This window comes from Ambystoma mexicanum, chromosome 6q (genome assembly GCF_040938575.1).
Source record: "Ambystoma mexicanum isolate Mex_15411 chromosome 6q, UKY_AmexF1_1, whole genome shotgun sequence".
NCBI classification, from domain to species: domain Eukaryota; kingdom Metazoa; phylum Chordata; class Amphibia; order Caudata; family Ambystomatidae; genus Ambystoma; species Ambystoma mexicanum.
In genome coordinates this window covers 856509847-856528456 of record NC_090937.1, presented here as the reverse complement: position 1 = coordinate 856528456, position 18610 = coordinate 856509847, and the positions used below count along the sequence as shown (strand labels likewise).

The window sequence follows — 18610 nt, the reverse complement described above, 5'->3', positions numbered from 1 at the left end:
GAGACCACAGAGTCGGATGAAGGCTGGGACTTCAGGCACTTGGTGGCAGAGTCCAGAACTCTGTATTTCTTCAAAAGCCCACTCGCTTGGGTGCAGCGGTGCTCAGATTCTTCATTAAGGCCAAGAGCTCATCTCGGACATCGTCTAGCAAGGGAACAGACATGATGGTGTTGGTCATCTGCACCCACTGGCTCCCCGTCAGTTGGTACGAAGTCATCAGCTTTGTTGGTGTCCGTCGCCATAGCCGCAGTATCCGTACCCATGTCCGTATGCATGACAGGATCCCCAGTCAGGGTTACATCCCGAGGTGGAGGCGGTGTTAGTGGTATCTTGGACGAGCAGGGTCCTTTGACCTGTGCTTGTGCCAAAGCGTTATTGAGGGGCTCCTAGACAGAGCAGGCCTCAGTGTGGGCAGCAGTCTCTATTGAATTTCTGATTCAAGCATGTACAGCATGGTTAGAATGTTCCAAAGACTGAGCTGAGGTTTGGAAGCAGTGAGAGGTGGAGGCTCCAGACTGGTGCGCCTCTTCCGGTGAGGTGGAGGACGGGGCTTGTCTCTTGGTGACCCATCTACAGACAAAGGTCCCTGACTCCGAATAATAGTCTTTGAGCAGATTGTAGTCGTCCTCATCGGAGCTCATATAAATCTGTACCGGTCTCACCGGTGGAGCCGTGGTTCAGTACCCTTCTTAGTGTCATAGGAGTTTTACCCTTTTCCTTCTCTGGCTTCTGGGAAGGAGCAGCTGCTGTGCCCATTCCAGGGTCTTTCTCCAGAGCCGCAACAGCTGCTTCATGATGTGGTGGTAGGGATACCCACTGGGCGGCCATTGCCGTGACTGTGGACACCACCTTTGTGGCCAGCCCCTCTTTTGACGAAGTAGTGGTCGTCGACGAGGCGGACAGAGTCATCGACGGGCTGGTAGCAGGAGCATGCGTCGACATGGTTGTGACCGTTGATGATGAAGATGTTTTGGCCAGTTGAGCTGCCGATGCAGATGGCATTGCCTAGAGGGGCAGCAAAGGGCCACCTTTGGATTTCTCCTTTGTTACCTTGTCCGCCGACAGTAAACAGAGCTTTGAAGGATTCAAGGACTTTTTCTTGGAGGGATCGCCCCTCACTGGCACACTTGCTCTAAAAGGGGTTGGTGACGGCAACCTAGTCTTTCCCGAGCTGGGACCCGCAACAGAAGCAAACCCAGCGGGATCAACGACATTTGGCCCTGCCTTCTTTTAGACCCCGAGGGTGGGGCATCCTCAATGGATCTCGACCACTTTTCTGAGGGAGTTAGTTGGTGGTAACGGTCAGTCCTGTGCGACGCATGACCCTGCCGGGAAGCAGAGTCAGAGGCCTTGGCTGATTTGAGCCACGCTGCCAGCCTGCTGTAGCAATCCTTCTTTGTCTTTTTAGAACTTGCATCTCTCCTCATCATGGTCTGGATACCGGCAATATAGAAATTTATGGTGTCAATTTTCGACATACACGTTCCTTAATCCACATTTGGTGCAGAGTTTGAAGAAGCAGCTCTACTCCTCGGTCATGGTGGAAAAGTAGACCCAAGCCTGGGCATTCCTCGAAACTTGATGAAAGATCTGCGATGTAGTGATCTTTGCTGACAGAGGCTCCCAGCTGCCGGTAGTGAACCTCTGGTCGAACGAATAGCCAAAAATTGGTCAAAACATTTACTAAAATTTGCAAAAAACTTAGAGCACTAAGAGAACTCCCAACAGTGAAGCGTGCAGCAAAAGTCTGAAGATGGCCACCAGGGGTGGAGCTTAGGGAGAGGACTGTCATTAGACGGGGCAGTATGAACCAAAGGACAGTGATCGGTTTAGGGGAGAAATACAGTTTTCAAGCTAAAGTAAAACTGTTTTTTCTTTACCAAGTATTCCCAGCCTGACGACGGGGAATATTCATGAGCATGTGAATCCATGCCAGACACCATGCTGGAGAATGGAATTACTGCCAATATTCCTGCTCTGCCGTACTATGAGTATGGCCATCATGCTGGTAATCCTCCAACTCTCTGCTGATAAATCTGCAAAATCTGCAGAATTACTCTGGTGGAATTATCGCTATGGTAATTCTGCCAAAAAGCCCCATAGATTCCTATAGAGGATTTACACCACCACTGCCACTTGAAATCCGGCGGTAATTTGGCCAGACCAAGTGGTGAACTGTTATTCAGTTGGGTGGTAGTCCAGCGGATTTACTGCCGGAATACTGCCCAACTTTAAGTGAAGAAGGATGGGGAAGAGTCTCCCCTGACACTTCTCTGGCCTCCAGTATTGGGTTTGGCTTCAAGGCACAGAGCACCTGCTATCCATATGGTTTCTCTAAGTACCTGGAGTTACAGATGTGACCATACAACGAAGCCAATGACCTTATTGTGAAGCTTTCCTGAAATTGCAAAAGAGTGACTTTACCCAGCTTTCATCACTGTCCCCTTGTACATGTCTATCCACTCCTAAACTATTTTCATCAAAAATGCTAATTTCTGCAGACTTTGTGCCTTTTGTTTCACTCTCTTTTCCTATATTCTTTCTATTCTTGATAGCACTTGGTCATCAAGCCATTGTTTAGCCAAGGAGTGGTTGCCAACTCTGTTATTTCTTCTTCTCTGAATGATTCCAACAAGCCAAAAACACACTTGTTCTCTGACCCCCCCACCTCATGTGTTGCTTAAAAATGTCTTCTACGTGGTTCATTCTGGTTCTTTCAGATGTTCTCATTGCACTGGTCTTCCTACCCTATTGGACGTTGTACGATGGTGTTATAGAAGTATATTACTCTGTGGTAATTTACTTGGACAAAATCACTTTGTGGGGAAGTACATTGATATATGTTTTTAGGGTTCAGGGCATAGAGGGCAGTGTGGGAGGGTGGAGGAAGTATGGGGGACGTTTCACCCCATTGAAAAAAAAGAAAATGTTGAAGTGATTTTGTCAAAGTAAATTACCACAATGTAACTTACTTCGATAAAGCCACATAGAACGGGGTGGTCAGTATCAAATGGCTTGTAGCCTGCTGAACCCCCCTCGCTCAGTGATTACCAACATGTCTCTACCCCCATCTGCAGAGAAAACTGATGATAAGAATGGAAGCAGCATGCATTAAAATGAGGAATACCTGTGTGGCTCTTAGTACTGTTCAGCGCTAAACTGTTCTTAAATTAGAGTCAAAAGAGTACTTAACTTGGAGTTGGTAAAGTCAATATATGGGATTTTTTCTTTATCTGAAATTTGCGGGAACATTTTTCAGTGTGGACAACACATTGGTTGACAGATCTTTTGATGACAAAATGATCTCGCACCAGAGACACGGTGTTCTGTCTACTCCACCCTGAAAATGAAGATAAGGCGCAGCGTCGCCCTTTAGCCCCAAGAAGTTCTTGGTTAAGTCCAAACGTTAGACTGCATTTAGTCTGCAGGTAATGGCCGCCTTCATTCGGCAGTGAGGTTCCTGGGACATGGCATTACTCATCTGCACTCAACTTTATGGCTTCCAACCATCGCAAATTAAAAAAGGTGCCTTTTCAGGATACCGCGTCACTTATGTTATCCTTTGTTCAAAGGTCTGCAATGAAAACATGATGTACTCTATAGAATTACAAACTACTGGCAGCGTATAATGTACACTAAAAATGATCTAGTAATGTTGTTAATTGAACGGTATATTGCCATGGATGAATAGCTCATGGGTAGCCCATTGGTGTCTGACATGAGGGCTACATGCAGTTTGCATGTTCTTGTCACACATTAGGGCCGACTTAGCTTTCCGTCTTTCCAAGGTCTATAAATCAAGTACCATTAAAAATAGGGTTATAATAACAACGTTTAACACAGTGCTTAGAAGCTATAGACATCTGTCATGAAGCACTATATAGGAACACAGTATTATGATTGCATTACTGAATGAAGAAGAGACAGAGTTGTCCAGTTTGTTAACTATTTAATAACGTAGCCTTTTCAGTATACCTACTACCAGGCACACATGTAAAGAAGGACAATCTCCTTTGTTGTGAGACATAAAACCTCAGTAAGCATATGTAGAAGTAAATGAGAGACTGGTCCTACAGTAAGATGGACGACACTCAATAAATAGCACAACTATCACCAGCAACAAGTTTTAGTTTGGTACATCTCATATGTTCCATGGTCTATCCTCTGAAGTCATGACACATAGATGACTCCATTCTGCTGTATCCAGTACGGAGTAATTATAAATGTTGGGACGTGGTCAAAGTGGTTGATGATTGTTATTCCATTTCTTTGTGTCCAAGACATGCCTGTTCCCTCCCGATGGAACCTGATGAGGTCCTGGTCTAGTTTCTGTTATAAACAACCCTCAGGTGAGGCTCTGTCCCATATCTTCATAAATATAGTAGAAACAGAGCAAAGTGTACGTCAATAAGTGCATTCACTTCTTGTGTTCCCATTTCACATTACAATTGGCCTGGTAATAGGGTCAAGTGGACAGAAGACTAAACAACATCCAGCACAACCAATTTGAACATGTTCTCCTCTCTGTGAAGTTATTTTGAGTCAAATGTGGAATTTACTTGAGGGGGATCTACTTTAGGGATCCGGAAGTGCCATTTCTTTTATCATCTATAGCAGCTTGCTTCAATAAATCATGGTGTCTTCCTAACAAGTTAATAGCATACAATACAAATGCTAGTTTCTTGTCATTGCGTTCCACCTGGCCTGGTTTCCACTGACGAAGAAGGAATGTTCAATTAAGTCGAAACAAAGCATTCATTTGATAACCTTCTACATTCAGTCCCTGAACATCAAGCCATGCATGCTCATTATTGTCCAGATCGGAGGAGGATGAGAACTCAGCAGGATCCCACCCTGGCATGTTCACCACAGTCACAGAAATATTCTTCCGAAATGTAGATTAATAAGCCTGTATAAAACACTCAATGAAGGTTTCTAGTAACAGGGAATCCTTTGCTCAGGGCAAGTCCGATTTCAGGATGCGTTTTCTAAGTGCTTCTGTTAGGTAACGGTTAAAGAAGCAATTCTGAACCAGCCTGGAAAGTGTTTGCAAATTTAATGAGTGTTAGAAAGTCATTTGAAATCTTGGTCATTAAATTGAGCCACAAATCCCTTATTAAGGAAACAAGGCATCCCAAATCATGACCTACAGACTCCAACTACTCATGTGTTCAGTCCACACATTGCACTGGACAGGGATCTGACCAGCTGTGCAAAGGTCCGGTGACCTCCCTAGTAATGTAGATGAACGTGTTCCTTGATGGGAAGAAATGTGCATTTTTATATTAAGAATGGAGGATAGTATCCAAAATCAACCTAAAACCAGTTGAAGAAATTACATCTTTGCGGTGTACCCCCATGATACCAGATCTCAGTAGCAGACACAGACAAAAGAGTACATGATCTCCATTTCAAGACATGTGCATTCATCAATTGAGTGTTTTTAGTACTGACACATGATTTTCTTTATTATGGAGATGATGAATGTATGCTTGCTTACATGTTCAGAATTATACATTTTGAACAGGCTGGTATAAGAACACAGCTAGAGTACGGTCATGAATTACATGACATTCATCCATGCATCTACAGCAAGACCCATGTTTAGAAATTATGTGCTTTTTTCCTTGTCCACAACATTAAAAACTATTCTTTTAAAGAAAAAATGTGCTAGTGTTGAAGACAATAAACACTGATGGTAAAATGTGTCATCAGTCCGAGTCAGTCTCCCCACCACTTTCTGGCAGGTCCACGTGTCGGTTCAAATGAGACAAACCAAAGTAGAGACTGTCAAGTTGACTTGTGAATGCAAAACATTTTTGTTCCTTACATTGTTAATAAAATATTACCCAAGTATGTATGGTCTCCTTTATACTTACCTGAAAGTGTTAAGGTTACACATTAACCTAAGTTGACATAAAAGCTAAAAACTTCCAGGAGTGATAACAAACACGTTTTTTCACCATCTTCGAAGATCAAAAAAGTTAGCCGTTTACAAAGACATCTGCATCGAAGCTCCAGTGTATGGAAGGACCAAGAGGCCGCTAGTAGACTCCCGATGCCCTTCGCTCTTTCTTGTCCAGAAGGTTCACAATCTTACAAGTCTTTAACAAATACACGCCTTCCAAAGGCAACAGCTCACTACAGCAAACTGTTCTGGCAGCTGATCTCGAAACATTGCCAACAGTACACAAGAACGTCCAACTGTATTATGGTAAAAACTGCACTTAACTGCCATCTTGAAAATAAATAATCTACAATACATGGTCATCACTGGTAGACAACAATTTAAATATTGCATTTCATTTTCATTTGAATTGCTGACATATAATTGTTTTCCTGTTTGATATTTATATGATGTCACAGTTTTCTTTGTCCTAGGTTTCTAAAATCCTAAATTGCTGTTGTAGTGCATTTTACTCATTAAAAGATCACACAAAAAATAAGTATATCTTGTAAATCACAAATTAAAACACATGAGTGTGTATATTACAAACCTGTATAATATAACACACACACGTGGATATGCACGGTTCACATCACAATGTACTCCCTAGTCTAACATTTATGGAATATAAGAGCAGTACATTCAAGGGCTTAAGCTAAAAGTTTAATGTTTGTGACATCATCTTCCACCACTCAATCAATTCTTCCTTCTCCTCTTCTTTCCTTTCCGTTAAGGATTCAAGCTCAAAATCCACCTGAGAAAAAGAAAACAGGAACAAGGGAATTGTTATTTTGTTCGTGAACCAGGCAACATTTGTCCAACGTCCAGCCCTGTTCAGTTTTTTTCAGTCATTTTCTCAATCCTTTTGCCCACACAGACATTGGGGGTTTGGGCACAGTTTAAACATTGTTTAACTTCTGAAACGGGAATTGGCTCTGTTAAATCAATCCATCCATTAATGTTTCAACAAAAACAAGAGCTGAAAGCTACTCTGAATCAGAATGTGGGCATATAGGCGTGCAGGCTGAGTCACTAGGAGCACAGCACGTCATGACTTTGAAACCTCCACCTGTGCCAGTGCACATGCTTGAAAGCGGCAGCTCTTTTGAGCACACACATTCATGAACGTGGCCAACCTAAGATATCTGTTGCATCTGTGGCTCCACTGAGGGCCACAATGGAGCCTGAGATCAATCCTAAATTGCGCGTTGTCCACCCTCCCTTCATATTTCAGAGTGGTGAAATCTTACCCCAAAAACAAAAAGAAAATTTCACAGATCCATGATAAGCATTTTGTTTGAGCCTTGCATTGTGTTGGATTTGATATGTATTGCAACTAATATGCCTTTGGGCTGCTCACATGTGCCCAGGCCTACACTGACACAACGTGTTTTAGTAAATAAGAGTAGTACAATTGTCCTCCAATAAAGAGATTAAGTGGGTCACCCTCAGCGCTGCCCGTTTACATTTGTATTAATTGAACATTTACTGCAGTGAAAGACATAGCGCTATACTACCAAGTGTATTAATAAACAGAAGACAAACATAAATGGTTTAGCTCTACGAAAGCTGGATTTATATATAGAGCCAAAGTCTCATATATGTGTTATATATGTTATCAACGTACAGATGGTACTGTGTTGTACATGTTATATTGCAATCATGGTATATGGGAACATATCCCATTTATTGGATATTCATTTAACATATCATGCGTTCATTAGATATCAGTTTTCATCAGTTATTTGGATAGGCTTTTGTTTGTAATGCTTGGATAATCTGCTGTAAAAGGAGAAATAACCTGGACATTGGTTTGTAGTATCCTAGGCATTGCCCAGCCACTTAAGCAGGGGTGGGCTGGGAACCAAAAGAGGCCCTAGAAAAGAATTTCTAAGTATGCCCATATTGCACATTTACAGCAAGTCCAACCCTTTTAATATGACAACATTTGAAAATAAATTAGATTACCACACAAGAGAGGCCCAGGGTGCAGAGGCCTACTGGGAAATCTCCAGAGTTACCTGAGGGCCAGTCCACCCCTGCACATAGCATTAGCAAAGGTAGCCAATCCGTAGTGCTTCTTACCTGGGTGTGGTCTTTGAAGTAGCCTATCTAGTGAACTGTCAATACTCCTTTAAAGGCACTAGCAATTAGAGGCAGTCCAGCTCGGCCGCCAGCCAGTAGATCACTAATGTCCTCTAGGATGTTGGAACGGTCACTTACATATTTAATTGAACAACATTCCTGTGACAAAATGACTACTGCTCTGCAAGATGACTGGGATAATTAGTGGATATGACTCCTATTCATCTCTATACTACTACTAACCCATCAGCAATCACAATCATAAATGTGAAACATGCGGAACCCAAGGAGGATACCTGCTTTGTCTTGTGTGGTAACATGGAACGAGGTAAGCATATAGTCTGGAAGAAGGGAGTAAGCTTGCAAAGAAACTTCCAAACAAAAATATCACTGTAGTATCAAACAACAGTTCATCTCAAATGGTCCTCTTTGATGGGTGAGTGGAGTGCCTTGTCCCCTCTTTGGAGTCTCTAGATTTACCTCTATGGCAGAGAACTTCAGGTAGGCTGTACCCTATCAAAGTTCCATTTGAAACCTTCTTCTTCTGATGTCCCACTGAAGTGGTGATCTCACCACTTAAATACTCGTTTTTCCACAGAGAATTGGTCAAGTCCTGGTTGTGGCAAGCGTCTTTTGCTGGTGATATCAGCTCCACTGTGCTTTGTCTGCAGGAAGTGGGGAGAGGGCGGGGCACAGAGGTGGGAGTGGCCTAAGATATTAAAAGATGTGGGACCATTCTCTGCACTTTAATATCTGTCATGGGCTACCCTAACATCTCCTTCATCCTTATCAAATAGACACCAGTGCTTACCACCCTGGTGTGAGGTCTCTTGTGACCTGGCATGGCTTTCCTCTTAAGCACTGATCCCTCCCTAACCCTTGGAGGTATACCCCAGCCTCTGGGGAAGGAGAGAAGTGAGAAGCTTTCCCAGAGTGTTTTGCATTCTAAATACAGTGGCTTAATAACATATATTGATTGGCACCAATAGAGTGCAATGTTGTGATACAACTTCACAAAACAAACCCTATAACCACCAATAAGCATTTAAATCCCAACTGTTTTTCCCTCAACTCTTCTCCTTTTATACCCGCCACCCTCAGTGTCCTTCATGATAGCCCACTGTCAATCTTATCCATGTTCTTCTGTAAAAGCTTCAGAATAGCTCTGAGCTGTAGGCTCCCTTTAACCACGATTACTCTTTTTTCAACCTCTTCATCCCTCCATCACTTATTTATTTGTATACATTCTATTCCCTTTTTGGTCTTAGTCAGCAAAACCCAGGGCTTAGAGCCACAGGGGAAATCTCAGTTGCATCCAGTCAGCTGCCACAAAGTGCAGAAATGGACTCCACGCTGCTCAGAATCTAGAATCCAACCCAGCTATTTTTTTGGATATCTTTTCCATCACTAATATTTGGCACACTTTTGCCAGCCACAAGTCAATTTTGGGAAGATCCCTCTTTCCCCCATAGAATGCTTATACACCATCTAGCTGCCAACAACCGAATAAAAAGCAACTATTATATATTTACCTCATGATGCTCATCGGCAACTCCTATATTTACATTATTGAGTCACTGGGAGTTGTTACGCCTATAATTTTGGCGATCATAGACCTAACCGCTTGCAAAAAGTCACATGAATGCGGGCATCCCCAGAAAATGTGGCTATATTTAGCACCTGCCCCCACGCTTATTCCAACACATTTGAGGCCTGCTTTTATCCATAGCATGCAAACTTATTGGCGTTTAATGCCATCGATAAAGAATCTTAGAATGGATTTCCACAAGATGTACAATAGCTAATTATTTATTAATGGCTGTGCAAGCCCTTTAGCACATCTCTAAATTAACCGATGATCCTAGGTCATTTCCCCATTGTTGCCTGTGTTTATTCATTTCTGGGGTTTGGTATCTATCAATAGTTTATAGATTTTGGATATTTGGCCCATGCCATGACGCCTGCCACAACTAGCAGCCAGTTTCTCAAATTCTGCAAGCAGCCTCATTGCTACATCCGCTATGGTCTTGTGTAGCACCCAATGCTCTTTTTGGAAATATCCAAAATCTATCCTTTTCTCTCAGCCCAAATTCAATCTACTTCAAATTATTTAATCTGCGTTTCCTGGAACATGTCTCATATATGTACGCAGCCAACCTTCTCCCAAGAATCAAATGTCATTGGATACATTTTTGGCATTAAGCTAGTATTGGCAAAGAGCAATGCGATTGGAGATGGGAATTACATCTCTGCTAACAGCCTCAGCTAACAATAGTCTTAAGGGCGTTCTAATAAATGCGACTGGAATAGCAGATATCATCCAGGTAGAACACCTTGACTTCCTAGCGATCACTGAATCCTGGCTTCATGCCGCCGCAGGACCCGCTCTTTCATTAGCTATTCCTAAGGGATATACTATCTTAAGATCAGACAGAGTTGATACTCGTGGAGGAGGCTTCGCACTTATAGCGAAGACAATCTACCGATTAGACTAGTGCCATCCCTGGATACCAAATCATGTGAGGATTTGACAGCCAAGCTCAACATAAACATCTCCCTGACTCTCACGATCCATCTGCTATATAGACCTCCAGGCCCTATCAGTACATTTGAGGATGACATATCTAATATTGTATCCAATAACTTAAAAAACTCATCTCAAGTCTTACTACTAGGGGACCTAAACCTAGGCTATAACGACCCGAAAGATGCACACACATCAAGTGTGGCAAATATCCTAATAGAACAAGGCTTTACCCAGAAAGTGCTCCACCCTTCACATACTAAAGGAAGAACATTTGATTGGGTAGCAGACCATAACTACAATGCTACAATCTCCTCCATATCCCCTCAGATATGGTCGGACCTCTACCTTATAACCTTTACCGTAGCCACCGAAAAAACCCATCTCCATGCCTGTATCGCCAGCTACACCTATTCCCACCAGGAATAAAAAGAATATTACCTGCGACAACGTACTCCTTCTTATCCTCCTGACACTTAATGCAATCCCGGAAAATTTGGGACCTGACGCATTGGTCAGGGAATATAATCATATCATGACCCCCTCCCTAGACTCAATAGCGCCACTCAAATTAAGACAAAGCAAACCCAAGGCCCATCTCAACTCTTGGTACACACCACATCTAAAAACATTACGTACCAAAAAAAGGCAATGCGAGGTATCTGGGAAAGCACAACCGTCTGAAGAAAATAAGACTAATCTCAGCTCCATCACAGCCCTATAGAAAAATGAAATACTCCAAACGTGAAACCTATAATGCTAGAATATCCCAAGCTAACTCAAGTATGAAGGAACTCTTTGTCATCCTCAAAGAGTTAGAAGCTCCCATCCCAGTGCCAGACAACTGTATAAAGGATAAACTCTGGTGCTCGAACATACAGCAATCACTAGCCAACAAAGTTACGACTCTACAAGTAAAAATTGCTAAGAAAAAAGCTTAATTAAACAGCAGCAGTTAATAGAACCACCCTAGATCCATCATCCAATAACACTGTCAAACCTTCCTGCTTTAAGTTCTCTAAAGTCACCATAATTGGAACTGAAAAGACTATATTATCACTCAAACCTTCTAATTGACAGGGTGACCAATGCCCCGGTCAAGTTATAAAGGATGCAGCCAGAGACCTGGCCTCCTTTAATAAAAAAACTCATCAACGCGTCATTCGCGTCCAATACCATCCCATATGACCTTAAGGAATCATGGTTGCTCCCATTATTAAAAAAACAGACTCTAGACCCTTTGATTCCTACTAACTACCGACCAATTACTACAGTGTCATTTCTCTTGAAAATCTTAGACAAAATGGCCTACTCACAAATACAAAAACACTTGGCATTTAACTCCTTACTAGGAGCAAGGCAATCAGGTTTTCGGCCTCAGCATGGGAACGAAACAGAGCTAATAGACTTGAAGGCCCAGATCAATGAACTTAGGGACAAAGGGGAATCAGCCCTTCTTCTCCTCCTGGATTTATCAACCGCTTTTGACCTGGTCAATCACCGGGTCTTATGCAGTCATTTGGATTCGGCGGCATACTTTTCAACAGAAGCCATAGCATGGATACAATCTTTTCTAAGTAATCGGACCATGAGAGTCTTCTCACCTATGGCTGCAGCTGACCCCATCCCTATCACTTGCAGAGTGCCCCAAGGATCCTGTGTCTCACCCACCCTATACAACATCTTCACTAAGCCCCTTTTCAATGATCTGGATCATCTGGGTATCACCTACACTAATTATGCAGATGATACTCAGATCCTCTGACCTCTTACTGGTGATTACAACAAGGATTTGGCCTTGGTGAACAGGGTATATCTCATCATTCAGGCATGGATGGCCACCCCTGGACTATGCCTGAATGATGACAAGACAGAGATCATCAGCCTGGGCAATCCATCGACCCTCAAAAATTTGAGCCTTTAACATAGACCATAATATCATTACCGTCACAAAGGAGGAAAAAACCTTGGGGTTCTACCTGCATTCTACTCTTTCCTTCAACAAACAGGTCAACGCCATGGCCTCGGCATATACCTGCAAACTGATTAGAGCAGGCAAAGCTTTCCTGTCAATTACTAGTTGCATCACCCTTGCCAGAGCACTTGCCTTATCAATGCTCGACTATTGTAACGCCTTGTACATAGGGGCTAACAAACAAATTATCAAGAAAATCCAATTCTTGCAAAACAATGCTCTTAGAGCAGCACTTGGAATTGCAAGGAGAGAACATATCTCTGAGACGAGAGAAGCCAACAACTGGCTGTCCACACACGATAAAATTAAACTAAAAGCTGCCTCTCTCACACATAAATGTATGAACAAGGCAACACCACGTTACCTATCAGATAGAATTATTACGAAACCTGCGACAAGAACAACTAGACTCTCTAATACGAACTGCCTTTTGATTCCCAGATTTAAGTTGGCCAGAGTTGGAGGCAGCAGTTTCCAGGTCAAGGCAGCCCAACTATGGAACTCGCTACCTTCCCCACTAAGAGTAGAGCATTCGTACCAAAAATTCTGCCGGAGCCTAATAAAGTGGCTTAAAGACGCTGACTTTTAGGTCGACCTATGACACCTAGACTAACTGGCCCACTACCCTGTATATACTCCAGTACTGGTCACCTACTGACTACTGACTATTTCCTACACTCTACAGACTACTACCTTATGAACCATGACTCTCCTAAGATCCCACATGCCTGCTCTCAGTCCATAGTCTGAATCTCATGTTTGTATATATCCTGTATGTATATAATTTGCCTGTGTGTAACTATATTGCATTATGTAAATGTACATTTTTATGTGTAACTAAGCTGCGAGTGATCTTATGCAATGCCCCCTAATGCCCACGGGTCTGGTGCGCAATACAATTAATAAAATAAACAAACAAATAAACAAACATGAAGGTTTGTCTCACAGAAGTATTATCCCACAGCAAGAGAGTACATCCAGTGAATGGGTTCAGTGATAAGGAGTGAACCCCTTTTATGACATTCTATCCAGGGTTGTGCCCAGATCCTTTTATCTGTCACAGATTTCTTTGTGAGGAGCCAGGGCTGTTCCAATTTCAAATTCTTCCATTTTATAATCACCCACAACTGGGGTGTTTTATAGTACTTGCTGATATTTGGGTATACACTCACCATTGTGTTTTAGAACACATCAACCCTTCCGTACTTACTCTGAGCCTTGTTCCTTTCCAAATAAAGTTAAATATAATATTTTGTACAAGCTACAGATCTTTGTGCGGTAGCGAACTGGGAAGAGCCTGAAAAAGGTAAAGTAAGCAGAGGAGGAGGTTCATTCTGATAGAGTCAGTGCAGCCTAACCAGGAGAGTCCTCTCCATGTGTCCAAATTCTTTATAATGGGAGCCAATCATCTGATGTATTTCGCTCTATAAAAGGATTTATACTTAGGTATTAAGGTCACAGCCCAGTATTTAAAAGATTTCAATTCCCATTTATAAGTATGTTTCTCCTGTATATCTTTCACTGTCTTTGGTGGCACTGAGATATTAGGACTTTCTGATTTGCCTTTGCTGATTTTGAAGCATAAGATCCTCAAATATGCATCGATTTCCCTAGTGACACACATCAGCGATTCTGAAAGACTTGTCATTGCCAGGATCACATCATATGATATGATATGATAAGTCATTTATATCACGCCTGTACACAAGTGTCAGGGGACTGTAGGGTTGCAGATACAGTTCCTTAAGTGGTTGGGAGGGTCGGAGGCAGTGCAAGGGCAACTGGTCATGCAGGAGCCCGGTCCCGTAAATTCAATGGGTGTCCAAGTAACCAGTATGCGCAGAAGACAGGGACATCAGCAAGGGAGAGAGAGAAAGCGGAAGCAAAAAGGAAGGTCCTGAGTTGCTTCTGGAACCTTAGATGGTCCTGCTCATGTTTGAGAGAGGCAGTGAGGCTGTTCTAGAGGGAGGCCCCAGCCGAGGACAGAGATCTACCCCCCAGAACTGCCCCCACCCCCCACACTCCGCCTGGAGAAGCATCTGACCCTCAGAGAGTTGGAAGTGGATGACCGAAGGGCTCGAGAAGGAAGATGCTTAGGAAAATAAAGTTGGGTGTAGTGTGGCCCCCGGCCCCAGAATGTCTTGTGGACGATGCAGACGGTCTTGAACTTGATTGAACTTGATCCTCATAGCCACAGGGAGCCAATGGAGAGATTTCAGGGCTGGAGAGATACAATCGCTGGGCTTGAGGCCAAGAACAAGTCTTGCAGTCCTGTTCTTGATTAGTTTAAAAGGACAAAGAGTAGAGGCAGGCAGATTTAGAAAGAGGCTGTTGCAGTAGTCCAGTTTAGAGAGGACCACGTCTCTGGGGACAGGGAGCTTCTGGGGGAAAGTGAGAAAAGTAAGAAAACCTCTGAGGAGGTGCAGCTGGTAGTGTGACTTCTGAGAGACGTCAGAGATGTGAGGAGAGAGGAGAGGGTGGAGTCGAAGATGACACCAAGCTTCTTACCCTCATAGGAAGGAGCAAGTAGAGGGCCCTGGGTGAGCAGCAGAATGAGAAAGGGACAGCAGGAGCAGGTGTCCCAATGAGGAGGATCTCACTCTTACTGGCATTAAGGCAGAGATCGTTGGAGGTACACCATTCCTGAATTTGCAGACCGACAGTCTGGTATGAGAGAAGGGGCAGAGGAGGCTGAGGGGAGCCTGAAGGAGAGCTGAGTGTCAGCCACATAACACTGAAAGTTAGAGCACAAGCTAGAGGTGTGGTGGGCCGGAGGTGCCAGGTAGTGGTTAAAGAGCCAGGGAGAGAGGTTAGACCCCTGGGGAACACCACAAGTCGAGAGAGAGATAGAAGAGAGGAAAGACCCAAGTTGGAACTGGGGAGGTCGATCAGTGAGAAAGGAGATCAACGATTCTAGCGCCTGACCTGAGACACCATGGTTGTCTCGGATACGATTGAGAAGGATGGCGTGTTTTTTCATGTCAAAAGCAGAGGATAGATGAAGGGCAATGAATACAGAAGGAAGGTTAGAGTCAAGATTAGAGATCAAATTTTCACAGGTGTTCAGGGGAGCAGTTTCCGTGCTTCTGGCTGCTCTGAAGCCAGACTCGTGGTCATGGAGACAACCAACAGATTCAGTATGTAGATTAAGCTGGGAGATGGCCAGTTTTTCCAGCAGTTTGCCCAGGAAAGGAGTGATGGAAATATGGTGATAGATTGCCAGAGAGGAAGGATCGGCAGAGGACTACTTAAGAAGGGGGTGCACAAGGGAGTGCTTAAGGGGGGAGCAGAAGGTTCCAGTGGCAAAAGACTGATTGTAGAAATCGGCCAGGGCTGTAGCAAGGGTGTCGATGTGGTCCTTAATGGTTCTGAAGGAGCAGGGAAGCATCTGCTTTGACAAGACTTTCATAGATCGGACTTGTCTAGAAACATCGTAGGGAGTGAACAGGGGGAAGGAGGAGAAAGGAAGAGGAGATACGGCCAGATAGGGACCTGGAATGGTAGAGGGAGAGGAACAGGAGGAAGAGCGATAGAATAGGACGTCCTGTGTTTCTGTGGTGAAATGTGGTGCCAAAGCTGTGCAAAGGGCCTAGGAGGGAACAGGAGAGGTAGAGACTTCAGCAGGATTGGCCAACTTCTTGCAGATTTTGAAACGTTCGGCTAAGTGGCTCGAGGCCGCCGAGATGCAGACTTGGATTTAGGCAGTGTTCTTAGAGAGGACAGAGAGTCTGTATTGCCTTTGGAGTAGGGGCAGGCCAGTTTCTCAGAGGATGTGCATGATGCCCTCCACTACCTCTCAGCCACCCTACACTTGTGCTTAAGGGTGGCGAGGTCAGAATCATACCAGGAGTTGCACTTGGATGCAGGCTTCAAACCGATCCTTATGACAGTGGCAAGGCTATGAAGAGTGTTAGAGATAGAGAGATAAAGGTTGGAAAGGGCTGTGTCAGAGTCTGAGTCAGCCAAAGGTGTAGGAGGAGGAGAAAAAATAGCGGTGAAAGCAACATGGGCTGGATGACTGAGAAGGTTGGTGGCAGTGCTGGGATCGGCTTAAGCTGTGGGGCAGAGAGTAACAGGTGAGAGGTGAGAAGAAAGTGGTCGGTCCAAGAGAGAGGAGTTGTGAGAGGGTTAAAAGAGGGGGAGGTCTGATGAGATAAGTAGATACAGGCTCTTGTAGGAGACGGCAGAAGTCTGAGGAGTGTTTGACAGCGGAGCGAGAGTAGCGATGTGGAACAGAATGCCAATTTTGCAAGACTTCCATAGAGGGGTACAGGCATGAGATACACCCTGCGGAAGTGTTAGAGTGTTAGAGGTGCCCGAGAATGGGCAAAGGAGGAAGGAGGATCTGACAGGGTAATCAGAAAGGAAGAAGAGGGTGCCTGAGAGGTGGTGGAGGGAGGAGAAGGCACAGCGGCCAGAGAAGTGGGGGAGGGTGCCAGTGAGGTGGGGGAGGGTGAAGAAGGCAGAACAGCCAGAGAAGCAGCGGTGGGTGCCAGAGAGGTGGCGAAGGAAGGAGGCGGCAGAACGGCCAAAGAAGCAGCGTACGGTGCCAGAGAGGTGGTGGAGGAAGGAGGCAGCACAGGAGCCAGAGAAGGGTAGATCAGAGTAGCAAGAGAAGAGAGCAAGTTGATAAGACGTGGGAAGCATCTATCAAAAAGGAGGAGATTAGCCTGAGGGCCCTGGACCAAGAGGGCACATCATAAGCAAATAGGCAGATCTTTTGGATATCTTTCACCCAAGGCACTCCATATATGTGTTTATTCACTCTTTCTTTGCAGTAAAGGCACCATTTTCAGGGCAAAGAGCAATGGGACTGGTGGCCACCCATGTTTAGTACCCTAGATATTGGAAAAGGTACAGTCAGAGTACCATTAACTATGATAGTTAGCCAGGACCCTTCACCAACAATCTTCCCATAAACCAAATTTTTTAGAAAATTGGTTCAAGCAGTTCTAAACTATGCCGCCAAAAGACTTCTCTACGTGTGATGCTTGTGGAGCTGTTTCGCACTTCAACTGTGCAGATTTATGCGCTTGGTGTTTTTGTAGTTTATTGAATCCAAATGTATGGATGTTGGCACATTATCTTTAATCGTAATCCTGAGATAACAGACATGGTCCTGTGCCTGAAGGCCAGGTAGGCCATGATGTGTCATAAGGTGTGGAGTTGGAAGAAGCCAATCGTTAGAATGGCTTTAACCTGTAATTTGAATGGGTCGCCGCTATCCACTTTGATTCCAAGGTTCCTCAAGGTGGAAGTAGGCAGTGGCTAAAGGCCCCTTTCACAGAACCACAGAATTGCTGCAGAGTTGGTGGGAATGCACAACAGATCAGGAGTTCTGTTTTGGACTTGCTGAGATTAGGTTTGTTAGAAGTCATCCAAGAGTCCATGTTGCAAGGCATGTGTTGAGGTCCGGTATATCCATTGTTGGGTCTTTGATCAATTTATAAATAATGTGTGTGTTATCTGAGCAGTTGAGGTATGTGAACCCTGCATTACTGATAAGGTCCAGGAAGGGGGGGTTGACCATGTATATGTTGAAGTGAAGCAGTAATAGGCTGGAGACCTTGGGTACTCTGCATGCCAGGAGGCGAGAAGGTGATCAGAAGGGGGCCATAGTGGGTTTTCTGTCCTCTGTATCAGGAAGGTTGCAGCGTACAAAGATTCCCTTCACCCCAATGAAGATGCTACCGTCAGCTGAAGAAGCAGCCTGTGTGACTGCCAAAGGTTTAAAATGTGTTGTGCTATAGTAGACCATAGTAATGTTGAAAGTGTCAAGAATGGGTCAGTCAATACTGTGTTTCACATCCCTCATTGTCCAGTTTCAGAATTTGTCTAAACTCATCAACGTAGCTGTTCATATCCCTAATATGAAACAGCTAACCCTAATTTCCATTTAATGTTTGCTATTGTAATTGCATTTGTGCACTAAAGTCAAGGGCAAAACATCCTCTAAAGTAATTGTTTATCTCCAATAAATCTTTTTTCTTCATTTGTATTCAGGGTGATTTATTCCTTAGTTGTTTCGGACATGTGTCTCTTTCTTGACTGAGTGGTTCAGTTTCAATAAATCTTGCAA

General features: G+C 44.0%; 1 protein-coding gene across 1 annotated transcript in view; it reads right to left on the bottom strand.

The window, feature by feature from the left end:
* Positions 1-3929: 3929 nt before the first annotated feature.
* CPE (carboxypeptidase E) overlaps positions 3930-18610 on the bottom strand; it is a 334050-nt gene continuing 319369 nt past the window's right edge. Inside the window, exon 9 of the mRNA XM_069631383.1 lies at positions 3930-6701. Within this exon, the coding sequence (XP_069487484.1) occupies positions 6603-6701 (99 nt within the window). The 3' untranslated portion in view covers positions 3930-6602. The remainder of the gene's footprint in view (positions 6702-18610) is intronic.